The sequence below is a fragment of the Equus caballus genome, chromosome 14 (assembly GCF_041296265.1).
Source record: "Equus caballus isolate H_3958 breed thoroughbred chromosome 14, TB-T2T, whole genome shotgun sequence".
NCBI classification, from domain to species: Eukaryota; Metazoa; Chordata; class Mammalia; order Perissodactyla; family Equidae; genus Equus; species Equus caballus.
In genome coordinates, this window is record NC_091697.1 from 105,419,520 (window position 1) to 105,440,181 (window position 20,662).

Genomic DNA, 20,662 nt, shown 5'->3' on the forward strand with positions numbered 1-20,662 from the left:
TTTTAGATTTAGAAGTCCCTGGATTACCTCAGTCATTAAAACCTTCTCACTGTGATTTTATGAATTTAAAACAGATATATTGTGTATATTGGATCCTAATTCTACCCTTTTAAGTCTAATGGAAAGTCAAAGATGGTGACGAATCTTTCTGAGGAAATGTTTCTTCCATTCACTAAAGAAATCTAAATAAAACTTATAATTGTGCTCTGGAACCTGAAAATAACTTAGCAATTACCCTTAAAAGACGTTAAAAGAAAAATGTGCTTTTCAAAAACTAACAGATTATAAAACTCTGCTTTATATTATGTCAGAACAAGTCTTACAAGTTTTCTTTCTAAAGGTTTAATTTCCTCTTCATGTTCAGGAAAATACTCCTAGATCTAAGAAATCATTTAAGCACGAAGGTATTGGGTATTCAAAAGTACTGGGTATGTTTTAGGGCTTCAAAAGCAAAATCAAATCATATGGCACAGGATTTTGTGCACGGCAAAGGTGGTATAGAATACTGGTTAAGGGAGTGTGCTCTTGAGCCAAACTGGTGGGATTGTTAGCTTTGTGACCATGGAAATTACTGAGCTCTCTGGGTGCCTCAATCTCCTCTTAGGTAAACTGAGGATAACATTAGTACCTCAAAGGATGGTTATGAAGATTAAAAGTGTTCATTTCCACAAAGAAGTTAATAGAGTGCCTGGCAACTTGTTAGCAGTCAAAAACATTAGACATGATTTTAGCCATCAGGAATTCCTGTCTTCCAGTGCAATTTAAGGACTCTTTTCTGGGTCATTTGTATCAACAATCTCCAAAATGCAGTGTCATGGCAAGCTTCTCTTACCTAAGATGATTCCACTTCCCTTTAAACATACACAGATCTTCCTCAACTTATGATAGGGTTACTTCCCAATAAACCCATCATAAGTTGAAAATATTAAGTAGAAAATGCATTTAATAACCTAAGCTACCAAACATGATAGCCTAGCCTAGCCTACCTTAACTGTGATACATGTGCTCAGAACACTTACACTAGCCTACAGTTGGGCAAAATTATCTAACACAAAACCAATTTTATAATAAAGTGTTGAATATCTCATGTAATTGATTGACTACTGTACTGAAGGTGAAAACAGAGTGGTGGATGGGTACAGAATGGTTCTAAGTGTGCTGGTTGTTCACTTTCACGATGACGTGGCTACCTGGGGGCTGCAGCTCTCTGCCCAGCATCGCCAGAGAGAACCGTAGTGTGTGTCACTAGCCTGGGAAAAGATCAAAGTTCAAAATGTGAAGTATTTTGAATAGTACTGAATCTATCGCTTTTGCACCATTGTAAAGTTGAAAAATCATTGTCGAACCATTTTAAGTTGGGGACCATCCGTACTAAAGATGCAATGAGAACTCTTAACCCGTTTACTTCTGCTTGTAACATAAAATAATAACGAAAGCAAGCATATGCAACAACAAAAACCAAAGCGATAATCCTTTCACTCTCTACAAAGTTTTTAGACAAAAGCCTTCAAAATACTTTGGTAGCGATTTACAGCATTTGTTAATCTGACACAGACTCATTTTTTAGTTCTCTGCCCACTAAGATCTCACGGATCCTCAGAGAACGAGTAAACACATAAGCAAGATTTAATGTATCTCAGCCAAAGACGGAAGGAAATGGTGACTTTTTTCTTAAAACATTCAAAGATGCATCACATTTCAAGCAGAGAAAAGACCACGTTCACGGACACGCCTCATGTAGGTAGGAGACGGCACTTCTTCAGGAGGTCTCAGCAGATAGGATTTTTGCCACAGGAAGAGAGCTGGGTGTAGCTGCCTGGATGGGGGCAATGGACCCTCTCTTTTGTGGGGCTGGGTGGATCTACTTATGACTCCCACCAGGATGGCCAGACATATGGGAGACAGGCCTCCCAAGCACAAGTACTCACCAATTGAAAATAATAGCTAAAAGCCAATCACAGTCAAGCATTTCAAACATTATAAACAAGTCGCATTGGCTAGCTTTACACTAAGCCCTTAGGCTTCAGCACCTGTAGGGTCTGATAGCCGAAAAAAGAACATCTACCCAAAGCGCCAAGTGTTGGGGATTACCCTGGGGACTCTGACTTACATACAGCTCTAGAAACATAAATTCAAAAGTTATATTACTTCATTCATTCATTCAAGGTTGGCTGTGGACAGAACTCAACTATTCAAAACTGCTGCTCAAATCTAGTTCATTGCTAAGTTCTAACAATGGTAAATGATGTACAACATTCAAGCTTTCTGCTAATTAAATATTACAAATTAAACAGACGTGAAATTAATTGTAATCAGCAATTCGAAGCAGAAAAGTTTGACTAAAAAAAACGGAGTCAAATATATCACAAGTATTCTTTAAAGTATTTACTAATCTCATCGATCATTAGCAAATTCGTGAAAGGTGACAGCTAAATATTTCCGAGGAATGAAAGAAGCAATTTCAAATTTACAATGCCACAGCTCTTGGATGATGAGTTTATTTTCCAAAGTTTATGTATAAAAGGACGTCTTAAAATTACTTAAATGCAATACTGTTCCTGAATGCATTTATTAAACCACGGCATACATTACTTTTAAGAAATCTACCATGCTCTAAATACACGAGAGCCTATCTTCCGTGGGGGGCAATCAGCCGGAGGGCCCCGGGCGCTAGAGCGGAGGAGGTGAGTGGGGCGGGGACCGGGAGGCAGGGAGGGCGGAGCCGCGGCCCGGGGTCCGGGTCAGTTTGCGTGTGCTGGGCTCGAAAGAGGAAAGGTCGGCGCCGGGGGTGCCTTGTTATCTCAACATGGAAGCGCTGCCTCCCGGGCTCATCCAGATTGTGCACGGAGCTCCCGACTTCCCTTGCCGTTGCATCCTGCTAGGTGGCAGGGGCTGTAGGAGGGTCCTCGCCGGCGCCCTCCGCGTCCCCGCCCCCAGCCCGGGATGGCCTCGCCCACGCTGGGTGAAGTCCCGGAGGCCCGCCCCGCGAGGGGGAGGACTCCGCGGGGGTGGGCGCACGCGAGTCTGCGAATGTCGACATTAAAGGAATACGCAAATTCGGCGGCGTGGTCCCCGCAGCTCGCCCGCACCTATTTTTAATATCTAAGCCAAGGTCACTCTTTAATCCCGGGCCCCGGCCTCAGCCGGCCGGCGCCGCGGCGGACGGGGCGCGGGAGGCGAGGCGGGGCCATACCTGCGGGCCGCCTGACGCCCGCCGGGGAGGCGGCGGCGTCCCCGCGCCGAGGAGGGGCCGCGCGGGCGGGCGGGGGGATTCGCGGGGGGCGCGGCCGCCGAGGCCGAGGCGCTGCGGCGCGAGTGCGTCACGCCGCGGAGGGCGCGGGGGGCTGCGGCCGACCCGCCCGCGGAGCCGGCGTCCGGGCGAGGCGAGCGCACCCGCCCGAAGGCGCGAGGGCGGCCCGGAGCGCCCGCGGCTCCATTCATTCCGCGGCCCCGCCTCTCTCCCGGGCTCCCGGGCGCGTCCGAGGTGAGTGCGCCGCGGGCCGGGGCCGCCCGCTCCCCGCCGCCCGGCCCCGCGCCCCGGCGACGCCCGCGGCCACGGCCGGCGCAGGCCCACGCGGGCCAACGGGCCCGGGGCACGCGTGCAGCGGCGGCGGCCGGTCCGGAGCGCGGGGGGCGCGCCCCAGGTGCGCCGGCCTCCGCTCCGCGCCACCATTTTGTGTGAGGGAATGCCTGTGTCCGCCTCCTCCCCGGCCCCCGGGCCCCCAGCGCGCGCCGGTCGACCCTCCCCGGGCCCCCCGCGCGCGCCGGCCCACCCTCCCCGGGCCCCGGGCCCCCCGCGCTCGCCGGCCGACCCTCCCCGGGCCCCCCGAGCGGGCCGGCCCACCCTCCCCGGGCCCCCCGCGCGCGCCGGCCCACCCTCCCCGGGCCCCGGGCCCCGGGCCCCTCGCCCCTCGCCCCTCGCCCCTCGCGCGCGCCGGCCCACCCTCCCCGGCCCCCGGGCCTCCTGCGCGCGCTGGCCGGGGGCGGCGCAGAGCGAGCTGGCTCGGTGTGGAACTCCGGCGTTCGGCTCGGGGTCACCGCGTAGGTGGCCTCCGGAAATGCGCTGCCCACCTCCCTCCCCTTGAACGGCTCCTGGACTAGGTGTCGCACGGGTTCCCTTCTAGAAGGCAGGTCATTGCAATTTCGTTCTCATTCTTCGCTGTCCATGATGCGATCTGTCGAGGCCTGTGACCCGGGAGATGGCGGGGGAAGCAGCGGCTGGATCAGGATTACGTTGACTCCCATCATTGTCCTTTGGGAGAAACGATGAGGCCTCTCGCTGGCTTCTGGGCTTCTGGAAATTGGTTTGGGTCTCTTCTCAGGAGTAGGTTCTAAGATAACCACCTGATGCGGGCCCCCTGTGCGCTTCGGGATATCCTTTCAAAACCTGAATTAAAATGGTCGCGGGTGAGGATTTTTGAGGGGCTTCTGGCGGGAGGGACAGCTTGTTAAAAGACCCCCGCAGGAAAAGTTGTAATGGTGATTCAGAACTGTTACACAGATTTGTCATTTTCCAGGTTCCTGAGAATTCGGTAATTCTTGTTTTAATTCGTCTGCTCGCAGATGTACTTAAGTACCTCGTGGATTATACCCGTGCCGTTTGTGTTTTGTTACTGCATCACAGACGGATTAAAATCTGGGATGGTGGTGGTTGCATAATACACACATTCGGGCCCGGAGGGAATTCACCAAAATGGATCTGGGTTTGATGTGCCGTATATCATCCCTTTGGTTTATTTTTTGCACAAAAGGTGGACAGGCTATCTTTATAACTGTGTTGTTTTCCTCATACAAGAGGAAATATTTTTAGTGACTAATACGGACAAGACTAAGGTTTTTTTTTCTTTTTACGTTTACCTTTTTTGGTGGGGCGGGGGAGTGCACACGGGAATGCAATGGCTGAGGAATCTGGGAAAGGTCCATTTGTGATGAGACTTCCAGACAAAGATAAAACATCACAGTCTTGCATGGAAAGCTTGTAGCTGTCGTAGTGGACTGGTCTGAATTGATGAGGAGGACTGGTTTAGGGAAATTAAAAATAACTTATGTCAGTAGCAACACTGGCCTGCTGTGTGAGTAATTATAACCTAGGATGTTTACCTGTGGATTTTAGGTTCTGACAAGTTCCGGATTAGACTGACCTTTGAAATAATATTTGAATCTTTACAAGTAGTATCATTTCTCTAGAAAAGGTACAGCATATTATCAAACCAAGGGCTTAACTTTTGATTTGGAGAAAACAAAATATCTTATAACTCGATGCTTTAGGGCGTCAAATTTCAGTGTCACCTGTCTATTGCATTACTCTAAACTTTTTTTCTGATTAGTTAAGACCTTTCCACTGATTCTGTCTACAAACAAGTGATTCCATATCATGTGCCGTTCCCAGCAGATTGTCATGCCTTTCGGTAATGACATATCCTATGGGGAGAATTATGGCAGTGAGAGGGCCCAGGGACACCCAGAGATGTCTTGTTTTGGAGAACTTGAGTAAGCCAAGGTTGCCTGCTAGGGCTTGCAGGTGTCCTGAGCGGCACTCTCGCAGTCCACAGGCATTCAGCTTGTTCCTTCCAGCAAGTTCAGCGCTGAGTGAAACATAAGTCTTACACCTTTGCGTTGATCCTGTTAGTACACACGTCAGAGAGTTTCGCTGAATTGGTACTACTGTATTTAATTGAGTTTTGGAGTGATTTTGGTGTGCTTTTCATCTTTAACGTAGCTGGAGATTTTGAGCATTATTTTACCAATGGTTGAGAAATGGAAAAAAAATCTCAAATATTTTCTCCATTAGTTTCTACCTAGCACTTTTTAAGCCTTACGTGTGTTATGTTCAGTCATCTGTCTAAAAATTCAAAAAGAGGGGCTGGCCCGGTGGCGCAGCAGTTAAGTTCGCACGTTCCACTTCTCTGCTGCCTGGGGTTCGCCGGTTTGGATCCCAGGTGCGGACATGGCACTGCTTGGCAAGCCATGCTGTGGTGGGCGTCCCACATATAAAGTAGAGTAAGATGGGCACGGATGTTAGCCCAGGGCCAGGCTTCCTCAGCAAAAAGAGGAGGACTGGCAGTAATTAGCTCAGGGCTAATCTTCCTCAAAAAAAAAAAAAGCCAAAAGATTTACTTTTTAAAGGTAATTAAGAATATGAGAGGATTGAGTATTCAGGCAGAGGTTTGAAAAATAATCTATCAAGGATTCCGTAGAAAGGATTGTTGGTTGGTAGGAAGTTCCACAAAACCTCCGTGCTTTTTCCCATTTCTAAGATTTTTATGAGTCTAAATTGAAAAAAGGAATTGCATGATTATTGTGTTTAGGCTGATTTTCTCTTCACACACCATTAGGCTTCTGATCCACGGTGTATTTAACCCTGAAATTAAAGTTCTAAATTTTGACATGCTTCATTGGTAGTAAGGGAATTTCACAATTCTTTCCAACAACAACAAAATTAGTCAAGGTTGAATTTATTAAGGAATAGGTGTGACGACTTAAAAATAATCAGGGAAAAGCTCATAATTTACTAAAGACATCACAAAATAATTATTACACTCATTGAGTTGTAGAGCTCGAATTTGAGACCTTATATCTGCACCATAGGAGGGACCTACTCATCAAGCCAGTCTCTTCTTTGGGCCACAAAGTTTGTGACTTAGCACGTAACTTTTTTTTTTTTTTTTAAAAAGAATATCCTTTTAGTTACTGCCTGCTCCAGTGAGATGTTTTAGGTTACAGCAAAGGTAGCTTTCATTCAACAAACACTGTGTCTATGGTATGTGTGGGGCACAAAAACAAACAGACTCCACCCTCATGGAGTTTATAGTTTAGCGAAGTGTTGTGGATTTAAATGTTAAAGATTCCTTAAAATCTAAATGCACAGAGGTTTTTTCCAAAATTAATTGAGAACACATCAATTTGGTAAATTGCGTTTTTTAGGAAAGTGCCAGATGTCGTGGGGTGAGCCCTGCATTTCTGCGTTGTGCAGAGGCAAGGGTTCAGTTGTTGAAAGAAACTGAGGAAGGAGAGCACCCAAGGAGTAGAACTGGGAGGGAGTGCTGTCCGAGGAAGCAGAGGAACTTTTCAGTGGCAGAAGGTGGTCAGTTGGGGTGTCTGTCATGTGGTCAGGAGGGGTGAGAATGAAAATAATCCATTGGGAGTTGAGAGGTTATTAAGAGGAGTAATAACAGTATAAGGGGAGAAGCCAGTTTATGCATAAATAGGAATGGAGAAAAAGTCGGTTAACTTGACTTTTTGTTATCAGTGATTGATAAAGTAACAAACTGTACTAATAAGGGATTTTATAGTCTAAAATCTTTCACACGTGTATACCAGTGCTTTCAAATTTGCATCAGCCCCTGATACACCTGATGAACTTATTCTGATTCTTAAATTAACAGTAGTTATTACTCAGAGGCAGTATAACACCACAATTTAAGCTAAAAGACATAGGTTTGAATCTTGGTTTTGCTGTTTTTGGCTGCCTGCCTCTTTGTGTGTGTGTGTGAGGAAGATCAGTCCTGAGCTAACTACTGCCAATCCTCTTCTTTTTGCTGAGGAAGACTGGCCCTGGGCTAACATGCATGCCCGTCTTCCTCTATTTTATACGTTGGGCGCCTTCCACAGCATGGCTTTTGCCAAGTGGTGCCATGTCCACTCCCAGGATCTGAACTGGTGAACCCCGGGCTGCCGGGGATCTGAACGTGTGCACTTAACTGCTGCGCCACCGGGCCGGCCCCCATGGCTGCCTGACTCGTTAAGATATTTAATCTCTCTGGGCCCCACTTTCCTCATCTGTGAAAGAGTAGTTACAACAGAGCCTATCTGAAAATGTCATTGGCAGAGTTAAATGTGAACTATTGTTATCATCGTCAATGAAACTGGGCTAGTTTTTAGTGTCCAGTTCAGTGCTCCTGTCTTTCTCTCCCTTTTATTACCCTCTCCCCACACCCACCCCATGTACAACTCTTTGTTGAGGTACGTTTCAAAGCAATAATTTACTTTTTCATTGTTAAAATTGTGATTCATTTACCAGTTGTCAGTCAGATGTTTGCTCTGCAGGAGATAAAGTGTAAGCACGAGTTGAGTTGGTAAAGTTCTAGTTAAAAATTAAGAACATCTTCAGTTTTGTTAGTTTGTGTGTTAGCGTAGGGGGAATTAATGTTCAGTTTTTCGAAAAACTGAAAACAATTCATATAGTCCCCTTTATAGCTTCTGTAGATGCCAGGCTGAGAGCCTGTCTTCTAATTTTAGATATGGTCTTGTTTTCTATTAATTATTTATGCTCATGAATGGAAAATATAGCTAAATTTTTCAAAAAACAACCATGTGTTAGAAGTCTTGATATTTGGCTTTGGAATACAATGCATCTAAAATCACTTGAAATTAATTTCAAGGCTGAGGAGATTTATTGATAACATTTTCTAAACCATGAAAAAAGAAATTGAAGTGATTCTGAATAAATTTTATTTGGAGAATACTAACTTTTTGTATCTGAGTAGCTTTTCAGAATGGCAAAAAAGGGCATAGTCTTATTTTATAAAGTGATCCATGTGGTTTGACAGTTTCATACGAAAATAACCGCTCAGCTGAGGTCTGTGGGCTCCTGCCCTCCGTTCCACATCTCCGATCCCGGCTCTGATGGAGACGAGGGAAGTTCTGGTGCCTGTACTTACAGCGGGGCAGAGAGAGGTTCTCCAGTCTTGAGTTGGAACATACCAGCTGCAACTAACGGGACTCTTTGACCAGCTAGTTGCCTGGTCTCTGCTTGCACGCGGTGTAATTCATCTGAGGGTAGAATTTATTGTTGGGAAGGCCCGTTTCTTTTACCGTTTAGAGATATGCAGAATAAGTTTTCAAATGCATGCTGGTACTTCATGGATTTGAAGGGGAACTTGGCTGCCTCCCTTCCCCTCCCTGATTTCTCCCCATTCCTGTTCTTCATCTGCTCTCTCATGGTTTCCAGATCCTTTGCCACCCTGGTTGTTCTCCATTGGAGGCACTCCAGTTTTTCGGTGTGATTTTTCTGAAAATGTGGTCGTCGGAAGGGAGTAAAAACCTGTGGGCGCGGCTGAGCTCGGGGAGGGTGGCGCCCTCTGGGTCTGGACAGTCTTCACCCAGTTGTGAGGGCCTGTGTGGGGTTATTTTGCCGTAACTTGAAGAACACTTGCTCCTGGTTCGTGCTGAATCTAGTATCTTCCAAATCTCAAGGTCTTACTTGTCTCTGTCCTTCAGCCACGGATGATAAAACCGCTAATGCAGCTTAGTGAGTTTGATTATTTTCCACTGCTCTACTTTGCAGTAACTTGTTAAAGAAATATTTGGTAGGCATTTTACTTTGTCAGTTTTTATGTTTCCCTTCTACTTTTTAACTTTAAAGCAATTGGGTTTGTATTTGTTGTGTAGTAACCATTTAAAAACTCTGAAGGAGATGGATCGTAGTGACAGACGGGCACCTGAACTCTGAAGAGAAGATATGGCAGGGTTTAAACTCTGACTCCTAGGGACATTGTATAGTCACATACACCATGGGTTATCTTGGCCTTTTGTCTTGAGGTGGGAACCTGGCCTCCAGGTTAGATGGAGAGGGACCGCCTAGCTGTGTGACCTTGGGCAACTCACCTAACCCCTCCACACCTGAGGCTCCCCATGGGGAGAATGTGTAAGAACACCTGCCTCCTGGGGTCATTTTGGGGAATAAATGAGATAATAGGTGTAGAACGTTGAGCACAATACTCGGTGCCAGTAAGCAAGCAAGAAACAGTTCTGTTGTCACATCAAAAAACACATTCTCAGTTTTAAAAAATTATAAATGAGTTTTTGACCATCCCACCGCTTTGAAAATTAAAACCTTTTTTCTATATGCTTTCTCCATGTATTCAAGTGTAGACACTTAAGTTATTAGTTATAAGGGGCATCAGAGGACCGTTGACCCATCTCTGCTTTTTCTATGTTGGGAAAAAATGGACTATGCTGCCCTGGAGTTCTCAGCCTGGTAGGATAGACAGAAAAAAAATAAATCACATTGTCATGTGATAAGTATATTAAAAGAAGCATGCACAAGGTATTTACCCTAAGAGTGTCTCAGCTTGTCTCCCTTCAGTTCTGCCTATTAATCCATCCTACACACAGCTGCCAGATGAATTGTCTTAAAGCATAGCCTTGAGGTCTGTTTCCTGCTGCAGATCTTTAAATTGCGTCCTCCTGTGTACCAAATAAAGGCAAACCCTGTAGTCTGGTATTCTTGGCCTTTTATCTGTCGTCCTCAGCTCATTTTCCTAGCGTTCCTACCACTCCTTCTCTTTATATATCTGACTTCTCTTGGTAAATCCAGCTCCTTGCTGTTCTCAGCACGCTTTCTGGCTTCCCTTTAGCATGTTCGTCTCCTTAGAGGGCTTTCCCTTCCATGTCTGGTGCTCAAAGACCATCTCTTGCTTTTGCTTTAGTAGCAGAACTCTCCTCCTGTTCATATTCCTCCTCGTAGAAACCAGTGTGTGCTTGCTTTACACAGAGTTTGGTCCAGTCATTCATGTGTTCATTTACTTGGCAAATATGTACTGAAGTCAGCTAGGAAGGCTCCTGCTATCTTGCATCTCTTCCCCCTGCCCCTGAGCCTGCTGCAGGTGAGAGGTAAGAAAGCAATTGTCCTTAATCTGGGTAAGCAGACCCACCTGAGTTTGCAAGCGGGTTGCAGGGGCCACGGCTCCAAGTGCAGAGTTGGAGAAGCCAGGAAGGGAAGGCGGGATGGTTAGCCTGGGCTCAGAAGCTGCTGTTTTTCCAAGTTGGTGTGATACTCTGCAGGCAGTGGCAACCCTTGGTGACATTTCTTAGTTCCATAGTGAAAATAGTAGGGAATGGGTGGAATGGTGGTGATCGTGACTCAGCAGAATATTTCATGAATGCCAGAATTAAGTGCCAGGTTTTGTTTTTGCTCTTCTTTTGAGCTAGATGTATTTTGTTTAAAATGAAAACGTCAGTCATCTTTGTGGTTCTAAATGAGACAGACCTCTGATATTTTGTGTTAAAGATAGCTGCAACAATGTGTATATTGTTTAGGCTCCTGTCTTTAAAAATCACCGGAGTCCTTGAGGTTTGCTATGTCAGCCTCCTGTTAACTTTAATAAAGCCCTATAAAGTCAGATCTGTTATACGGTAGAGAAGCCAGGTAAAACAGTTAAGAATTTTAGGTTGTCTGATGTTGAAGTGGAGGACAAAATTTTATGGTGTGTTCATTTAAATAGTTCCTGTTTTGTCTCTCCTGAATTTTGTAAGCTGCTGTGAGGTTATAAGCAGTATTCAATAATCTGGGTCATGGAGTTCTAGAGTAGCTGTGCTCTAGAGGCAGACGCATTCTTTCCTCAGTACAATGCGTAGTTGGTCAAGTGGAAGCTTCAGTTACAAGCGCATTTCTGTTTTTCAGATGTCACGTATTAATTTATTATTAGGCTTTTGCATGTGTATCTGAGGAGTGTACGTGGCTCTCTCTCCTGCTCAAAGTGAATCGATAGGAAGATAAGGATTTAGCCTCTATTCCCGGGTGTGGTCATTTAGTATTTATTTTGTGTTGACTCATTTTTGCTTATGAGTCTCGTTTCAGCCGTAAGAATCCTGTTTTGCCTCCCCAAGGTAGAACTTCCCCCAAATCACATTTTTTCTCTCTGGAGTTCGGATGCCAGCATGTAACCTAAATGTCACCAGTCAGGCGCGTCCAAGAGAGACTGCGCTGCCCAGTGAGCGGTGGAGGAGTGTGGCTCTGTGTGGACTCCCCCCCCCCGCCCCCGTCTCCTCCCTTGGGGCTGCCTCCCTCCCTCACCAGGAATAACTCCTGTTAATACAATGCATGCTCTTCCGGATCATTTTCTGTACAAATGTATAAATATTTACCATTTTTCATAAATGTTTTTTAAAAATGAATGCAAGTAGGTTTTTTATAAAACCAATTGAGCATTTTTGATGTTTAGTTCTTCCTGTTTTGTGAATTGTCTGTTCATGCATTTGCTGATTTATTTGCGTCTTAGTTTGAAAAACCATTGTGTTTGTAGTAAGGATCATAACTCTTGTGGGTCATATAGATTGTAGTTTGCCTCTGAGTTTTTTGTTTTTAGATGTAAAAATTTTAATATATATTCAAAGTTACTATTTTTACCCTTGCAGTTTATTTCTTCCTCAGAGACCCTTGCCCTCTGTTCAGTTATTTCGCCTGTGGTCACACAGCTGTTGATCCTGGTGGTTTGGCCCGAGAGCACAGTCCCTTAACCAGTCTCTGCATGTTCTGCCCTTCCAGGGCCCGAGATCCTATCCCATAGACTGGATTTGCTTTTGAAGCCCTTAAACACGCCAGATACCCAGTAGCTTCATGTTTAAATGATTTCTTAGATTTAGGACCGTTTTCCTGGACGTGAAGAGGGAATTAAACCCTTAGTTAGAAAGAAAACTTAAAGACTTGTGATATATGTAAGCAACCCTGAGCTGTCTGAGGGCTCCTAAGATGCTGTGCTTTCAGACACAGCATGGTGATGGGAAGACTGGGCATTGGGGCCAGATTGCCTGGCTCAGGTACTGGCTCTGCCGCCTCTGTCGTGTGTGCCCTTGAACGAGTGACTTGCTGCTGTGTGTCTTAGTTTCCTCGTCTGACAAGGGACGATCATTAAGTTACCCACTTCATGGGTTTGTGATGAGAACTGCATCGGAATACATGTGAAGGATTTTGAAGAGAACCAGGCACATAGTCCACTGTTGGCTTAGTGATTATTACTTCAAGATAATTTTGCTTCCTACTTGAAATAAAAAGAGGCCACAAATATGAAACCCATTTAACTTCCTGCTCCTTTTCCCATAAACTTATAGGCAGACCTCACCCATACGTAACCAAACCTTTTTCCTTTCCCGAAGGGCGGAAACGGATTTCTGAGCCGTGTTGAGCCGCCTGAGGTCGATGGTTGTAGAATGCCGTTCAGTGGTTTTGTTTCTGTCATGCTCAGAAACTCGGCTCCAAGACTGGAGAAGGCTTCGTCTAGGACTTGGGGCCTTGTGTAGGGCAGGAGGGATAGAAGGAGAGAAGGTGAGGCGAAGAGGTCAGTTGAGCTGGTGTCGTGCAGGGGCTAGGCTAGTGAGGGAAGGAAGGGATGTTGGGGAGAACAGGGAAGAGTCAAGAGAAGAATCATAGTAAGGTTCAGAAACAGGCTTTTTGTGTAAAAGGTTGAGAGCATTGCCGATTGTGTTGCCTGGATACCTAACCTATTTTTGGTGTTGGGAAACAGCAGAGGTAGGATCAGGACTTGGTTTGGTTGAAATAATTATCTTTTTCTCTAAGAATTCTTTCAGCTCAAAAATTTCCATGTTTTCTTTTGATCTTCCCCTCCACCTGAAATCCCCCAATCATAGCAATAACCTATAAGAATCTTGAAATAATTTAGGAACTGAACTTATAAAATATGTTCCTCCCTTTTAAGAATATAGTTGACAGCCATTAATTAACATTAAATAGGGAAGAAATCACAATAATAGGAATTTGCTTTCCCTTTTTCATATTTTCCTTTCTTTGTAGAGTGTTCATTCTTTCAAATAGTTATATAGTTTTTTTTTTAAGAAAAAGGGGTGAAATTATTAGAAGATGGATATAAAGTAGCTGATGGGCATTTTAGACCTCTTATGTAAGAGATCTGAGTATTGTGTTTTACACATGCCAGCCAGGATTAATGAGCATACCATTTGCTTAATTTATAAATTAATTTGGACACTTTTTACACTTCATTGTCCATTCTGCGTAAATTTTTTGATGAGTTAGTTCGCTTAAGGCGACATTAAGCTTTCTCATTCATGTAGAATCTAGTTAGGTCTTTTGGTTTATTTCATGGGCAGAGTATAAAGTACTTGACGAATTTGATCTGACAGCTTTACAGTTATGTAACGCAGAACAGAAGCTTAAAAACAACAAAGAAGAGGGAGAAGCGAGTGATTTATCATAGCGACTTATATTTCTCTCCAGAACATTACCACCCTTCTCTTGCCTCTCTGAACTGTAGCTGAATGACCATAAGGCTAGTAATTTACTCAGTCTTAAGTTAACCAGTATCTTTTTTTTTATTAACAATTATAAACATTTAGAGGTGAAAAGCTCCTTAGGATTATCGTGTCCAGGTGCATCACATTGCTAATGAGAATACAGAAGCCTAGAGAAGGTAAGTACCTTGCCGAGGGTCACAGAGCTAGTTAGTGGCAGAGCTGACCCAGGAGCCAAGGTCAGAGAGTTCCAGTTCCAGAGCTCTTTCTGGTGTGGTATGTGAATAGAGTATTTAATAACAAGATAATTATTACACTCTTTTACAAAAGGAAATTTCATATAACCATGACAAATACTGGGATATTTGGTTTTGCATATTGAGTAGAAATACTTATATTGGAAAGCATATTTGGCTGTGTGGATTCGTATTCTTCTAGTCCCACTAGTGGTATGACGTTGGTCACATCTTTTAATCTCCAAAGCTCCGTCTCTTCCTCCGCAGAGTGGAGCTCATAGAAGGACCTCCTTGTATGTTACGTGCAGCAGTCTCTTCAGTCTGGCATGTGGTCACGTCTGTGTGAATGTGACGTGCTGCTGTTACTGATTGAGGATAATTTCTAGTTCCTTCATCTTCCTTCACATACTAACAGGTGATTATTTAGCCAATAAAACTGAGCATTGAGAGTGACCAGTAATGAAAGTAATGGATTTAAGGATGGATTTGCAAACAGATGTTTTGGAAGGGCTATGTGTGTGTCTGGGCCTTTGGAATTAGGGAAATATTTTCTACTTTTTTTTTGTATTGAAAACTATGCTATAGTTGTTTTTAAACTGTATTCAGAAATTACAGCCTCTAACTAAGTGAAGTTTTTCCCACAAGTAATGCTCTTTATGCAAATTTCCGAGTAGGTAAATTGTAGAACTTTGGAAAACAGGATTGTTTCATTTTGTGTGTGTGTATATGTATGTGTGTGTGTATATATATATATATATATATATACACACACACACAGAATTATATATAGAGAGAATAATCTTTGAATAATAATAAAAATAAGCCTAGAATTGATTATTTTTCTATTTAAAAACTTGAATCCAAAAACGTTTCTGAAAGAAGGATAATGAATTTCTGTTTTTACACTTTAATTGACATAGTCGTGTTCCACCTGCCTTTGGTCTGCAGTGGTGTTGTCCCAGGTAAGCAATCCCAGACGTGCACAGCAGTGTTTTCTAAAGTGCTGACGTACTACGAGTGCTTTGGGAGATGTTTTAAATTTGTGTTCAGGTGAACATTTAAATTATGATAGTTAGAAATTTTAATGCTGATTAGGAAAATTTGTAATCTAATATACCAAATTTGTGGTTTCATAGGTTTTGTAGTTTAGGGTGAATAAAATGTTTGTGAAAAAGTAAGTTTGAGGTTCTGATACATGCTCCAGCAGGGTGAACCTGGACATGGGCCAGATGCAAAAGGCCGCTTATGGTAGGATTCCACGCACCAGGCTCCTGCAGTAGGGGAACTTTTAGAGACAGAAAGTGGAGTGGTGGCTGCCAGAGGCTGAGGGGAAGAGGCAGTGGGGAATTACTGTTTAATGGTACCTAGTTTCTATTTGGGATGATGAAAAGTTCTGGAAATGGAGAGTGGGGATGGTTGTGCAACAGTGTGAATGTACTTACTGCCACTGAATTGTAAACGTAGAAGTGATTAAAATGGTAAATACTGCATGTGTATTTTACCAAATTAAAAAAAGGAGGGGAGGAAATGGGATCAGAGGTCTGCGTGTATTTTTTTAAAAGTGAATTGAGAAAAATATTAATTAAGTAGTGTTATAGGCATTTGACATTCTGGAAAAATTATCCCTTGTTTTGGTAGGTAATATTCAAGAGAGTGTTTTGAGTTGGTTTAAGGGAAACACTATGATACTAATTCTTCTTGAGCTTCGTCTGGTCAATGGTGTGAAATGTTAAATGTCTCTTAATGTTTTACTTGGATGCAAAGCTGGGGTCTTGTCTGTAAGAGAGGAACAAGCTAATATAGTCTCTTAGCTAGTGTCCTAATTGTCCCCCTTTCCTCCACTATTGACCATTTGTTTCCTGTTGTTAGTTTTGTATAAAATTTCAATCTTCATTAGATTGTTATATCTGATTATAAATCATAATGTTGTATTTCCTTAATTTGCTTTTACATACTCACTTTGTTAGAGAGAGATTTGTCCAAACTAACAGTGAGCTTCCTTAGCAATAGAGCTACTGTTTTATGTTCTTTTTCTAACTATAACATCTTATTTACATAAGCTCCTGGTTGATCTCTCTTGAAATTCATAGGGTTTTTTGCCCTCCTTTTTATAAGCTCACTGGAAAACCTGTGGCATTGCTTTCATAAGCAGTTTCACAAATTTTTCTTGCTTTCTCCTTTTATTTAGACATTTGCATTTACTAACAGATGGGGTGAATTTGTGAGTTATATTTCTAGGCTTTGATTTAAAAAATTAAAAAAATCAATTTGATTAAAAAAACGTATACGTAATTGTATAAACTTAGGTTCCCAATCATATGTACACCAAGTTTTAAAGTCCTTAGGGCCAAGATTTCAGATTATGGTAAAAAGTAAGTTCCTCTCATTATCATAGTATCTTCAAAATTCAGAAAAATATACTTAATATACTTAACTGTTACTATATGTGTCTGTCCTGTCTTTTATGTCTTCATCTCATATTTCCATTAGATTTTCAGTTCCTTGCCTACTGACTCTTTGTTGTGGTAAAATGGGTTTTAAGGTCACTTAAGAGAAAAGTAACTTTTGTTGTCTCAGTTGCTTTTCTTCTGTCTTTCCTTTAATAATTTTTTTTAATTGAAACTGAAGAGGTTATTGACACATAGCAGTTGGGCTCTGCAGTTTTTATTTTGGGTAAATATGAAATGGGGAACGTTTAAGAGGTAATCTAGACTAGCTTTATTTATGCCTCCTTTAAGGACTAGTAGCTCGGTATTTGACATAGATTATAAGTTTTTTTTTTTTTAACTTTTTGTCATGAAAATTTTCAAGAGTACACAAATCAGGATCCTCTCCACAGTGCCTCTGATTATTTCTCTTGTTTATTTTAATTCACATTAGTTTCTACTCTTTTCTTTCTCTCTCTCTTTTTTTTGGGGGGGGGGAGGGGAAGATTAGCCCTGAGCTAACATCCGCCACCAATCCTCCTCTTTTTGCTGAGGAAGGTTGGCCCTGAGCTAACATCCGTGCCCATTTTCCTCCATTTTATATGTGGGACGCCTGCCATAGCATGGCTTGGTAAGCGGCACATAGGTCTGCACCCGGGATCGGAACCAGCCGAGCCCGCAACCTAAAAACCACTATGCCATTGGGCCAGCCTCTCCACTCTTTTCTTTAAACTCCATGACATTATTTATCGAAGAAACTGAGTTATTCTAAATTTGGCTGACTGCATGCTTAAGGTGTCATTTCACATGTCTGTCTAATGGCTTGGTTAGATTTGGGTCCAGTTTTCTTGTTGCAACATATCAGGATGTGTATGTTTGCTTGTCTTACTTTTAGTAAGGTTGATTAGTGTGACTATACAGATCGACAAATGAGTGCATATATCCACCAAAAAACTCACGTAGGAATGCTCAGAGCTGCCCAAATGCCCATCAGCAATAGAATGGGTCAATAAATTGTATTTGTATAGATGGAATACTACACAGCAATAAAAAGGAACAAATTAACTGATAGGTGCCACACTTATGTTTCTCACAGAAATAGTGTTGAGTGAAAAAAGTTGATGCAATAGAGGGCATACTGTATGATTTCAGAGACAAGAAATTCAAAAATGGGCAAAACTCATATCTCACTTAAATGTGTTGTAGGACAGACCAATGAAACAATACTACCTAGTGAAAAGTCCTTCTTTTCCCACGCTGATTGAAGTAGCTCCTTAATCATATACTCAATTTTCATAAGCATTGGGGTGTATTTCTATATCTTGTTCCATCGATCTGTCTGTTCATATGCCAGTATCACAGTGTTTTAGTTATAGAAGTTTTATACCATATTTCAGTATCTGACAGGGCACCTTCTCCAATCATTGCTGTACCTTTTCAGGATTTTTCTAGCTGTTCTTGCTTATTTATTCTTTCATATTAACTATAATCAGCTTGTCTTGCTTCGGGAGAAAAAAAACCTCTAAAGGTATTTTCATAGGATTGCATTAAATTAGTAGGTTATTTTAGGGAGAACTGCTACCTTTATGTGTTTTTTATTGGTAGTGTTAAATTTAAGCCTGTTTTTGCTGTTTTATGGGGTCTTTTCTATTTTTACTTCATTTTTTCCATTCGTTATTTCTTCTTACTGATTATTGTTGTACATATGAGGGCTTGATTTCTGTTTATAGTGTTATATCTTACAATTTTACATTTTCCTATTGTCTGGAATGGTTTTTCCATTGATTCACTCAGGTTTTTCAATTAAATATACTACTGGCAAATTGAGGTAGAGACAGTCTCCCCCGAACCCTGGCGCCCATCCCCAGCTGTTATGCCTCTGATTGCTTTCTCGTGTCTCATTTCGTTGGCAGGTGCCTATGTAATGTTATATGGTAGTGGGGTCCTTATTGTTCTTTAGAGGGAAAGTCTTTCGTGTTTCCCCATTAAAGTGCTGGGTTTTTTTTTTAACAGCTATATATATGAGAGCTGTAATTTACATACTGTAACATTTACCCACTGCAGCTGTGCAAGCCGATGATTTCTATTTAGTAAATTTATAGGGCTGTGCAACTGTCACCACAATCCAATTGTAGGGCATTTCTGTCATTCCAAAAAGTTCCCTTGTGTCCTTCTGCGGGGACTTTTATTTTGACAGATGTGTGAGGATATATTTATATGCATGTGTGTTTGAATATGTCTATCCCATACCTGTGTAAATATATTTATTCTTATCATTTAGGGAATTATCCATTAATTCCTGTTTTACTGCTTGTTTTTAATACAAACAAATAATGTTTGAAAGTGTTCTTTTTGACATATGTTGTTAAATGAGCAGGCTTAGATTGTAGTCTGTTGTGGCACCGTGGAAAAGAAGTCTGCTTGCGGTAAAATGCTGCTGTGTTATAATAAAAGGCTTTTCACATGGGTGAAGGAAGACAGCGTTCCATCTTCTGAAACACTTTGTCCCGTGTCGTTCGTTAGAGGATGGCCTTCCCTGTGGACGTGCTGGATACTTGCAGTCACGAGGACCTGGAAAATTCCGCTGAGGATTACATGTCCGATCTCAGGTGTGGGGACCCTGAGAACCCTGAGTGCTTCTCTCTTCTCAATGTTACGGTAAGGCGTTCTGCAGTGGTTTTTATCAGTCTTTTCAGTTGAGTTTATACATGAAATCGGTATCATTTAAATTTTTTATCATGTTAAAATGTTAATCATGTTTGAAATTTTTATGAGAAGACTCTTCGGTAAAATGGATGAATGTTGGTTATACAGCAGCATGGTCAAGGGTTAAAAAGACAAACTCTATGCGTTATTGCTTATATTTGTCGTGCCTTTAAAATTATATGTAAGTAGTTTACTGGTTTTGCTAAGACTGGTTACTGTATTTGTTACCTCAATTAAAGTTATGTTAGATTTGGAATTTGTGATTTTTGAAATTTTGATTATTTTTTTTTTTGCTGAGAAAGATTCGCCCTGAGCTAACGTCTGCTGCCACTCCTCTTTTTTTGCTTGAGGAAGACTAGTCCTGAGCTGACATCTGTGCCAGTCTTCCCATGCTTTGCATGTGAGATGCCACCACAGCGTAACTAGTGAGTTGAGTAGGTCCATGCCTGGGATCCACACCTGTGAACTCCGGCTGCCGAAGCACAGCGTGAAACCTTAATCACTGAGCTGTGGGGCCGGGCCCTCAGAATTTTTTCAATAATAAAAAAAAAAATTAGCAAAACACATTTTTGTGTCATGAATCTTCCTTTTTCTAAAATATTAAAATCAAAATTTCTAATTAGTAAACTGTGATATGTTGTGATAGAAAGATCATTAGCCTTGAATCATTAGAATAGCACTGTGAACTTGATGGTAGGCAAATTCTGTAACCTCTCTAGGCCTCAGATTTTTCTTCTGGAAAATGATCTCGATTTAAAGGATTCTTTAAAGTCTCCTCCAGTACCAATATTTTATAATTCTCTGAAGTGTAATACTGTCTGTAATTGGGGAATTAGTGTTAGATTCATGAAGGTAGAAAAATTTTAAAGTATGTATCTCGCTGGAAAAATAAATTGACCTATCTGGTGTCTTTTTCTAGAAAATGGACTTTACCCCCTCTAGTAGTCCAAATGACAGATGATAAAATATAGTTGCTTTTACTGACTGATTGACCATATCTTGCTTTTTTAAAAAAATTTTTTTAAGGCTTTGTGGTGAGGAAGAGTGGCCCTGAGCTAACATCTGTTGCCAATCTTCCTCTTTTTTTTCCTTCTCCCCAAAGCCCCCCGGTACATAGTTGTGTATTTTTAGTTGTGGGTCATTCTAGTTGTGGCATGTGGGATGCCGCCTCATTGTGGCTTGATGAATGGTGCCCATGTCCGCACCCAGGATCCGAACCAGGGAAACCCTGGGCCGCCAAAGCGGAGAGCACGAACTTAACCACTCGGCCACAGGGCCGGCCCCTCGTGCTTTTGTTTTTATTCAGAC

The 20,662-nt window shown here is 42.4% G+C and overlaps 2 protein-coding genes across 49 annotated transcripts in view; one reads left to right on the plus strand and one right to left on the minus strand.

The window, feature by feature from the left end:
* Positions 1-2,828: 2,828 nt before the first annotated feature.
* LOC138917352 (uncharacterized) lies at positions 2,829-3,673 on the minus strand. The gene is made up of 2 exons (XM_070233366.1): positions 3,194-3,673; positions 2,829-3,089 (listed from the first exon to the last, which is right to left on the minus strand). Exons 1-2 carry the CDS (start codon positions 3,671-3,673, stop codon positions 2,829-2,831), a joined length of 741 nt encoding a protein of 246 aa, XP_070089467.1.
* FAM169A (family with sequence similarity 169 member A) overlaps positions 2,871-20,662 on the plus strand; it is a 61,738-nt gene continuing 43,946 nt past the window's right edge. For 3 of the 48 annotated variants that reach the window (XM_070233427.1, XM_070233422.1, XM_070233433.1), the window contains exons 1-2: positions 3,989-4,131; positions 19,172-19,306. Coding sequence is in view for 18 of the 48 variants with exons in the window: in XM_070233395.1 (XP_070089496.1) it covers positions 4,348-4,407; positions 19,172-19,306 (195 nt within the window). In the remaining 30 variants the exon portion in view is untranslated. Of the gene's footprint in view, positions 3,113-3,294; positions 3,485-3,874; positions 4,408-10,125; positions 10,615-13,897; positions 14,166-14,489; positions 14,638-15,142; positions 15,185-19,171; positions 19,307-19,656; positions 19,780-20,662 lie in introns of those variants that run through there. The other 45 variants (XM_070233417.1, XM_070233401.1, XM_070233434.1 and 42 more) reach the window with 39 other exon arrangements.

Excerpts from the sequence above, each read along its gene's own strand:
- LOC138917352 (XM_070233366.1), bottom strand. The coding sequence starts at position 3,673 with ATGGTGGCGCGGAGCGGAGGCCGGCGCACCTGGGGCGCGCCCCCCGCG. Across the intron at positions 3,090-3,193 it reads GGGCGTCAGGCGGCCCGCAG|GTGCGGGCGAGCTGCGGGGA; the intron begins GTATGGCCCCGC and ends TATTAAAAATAG.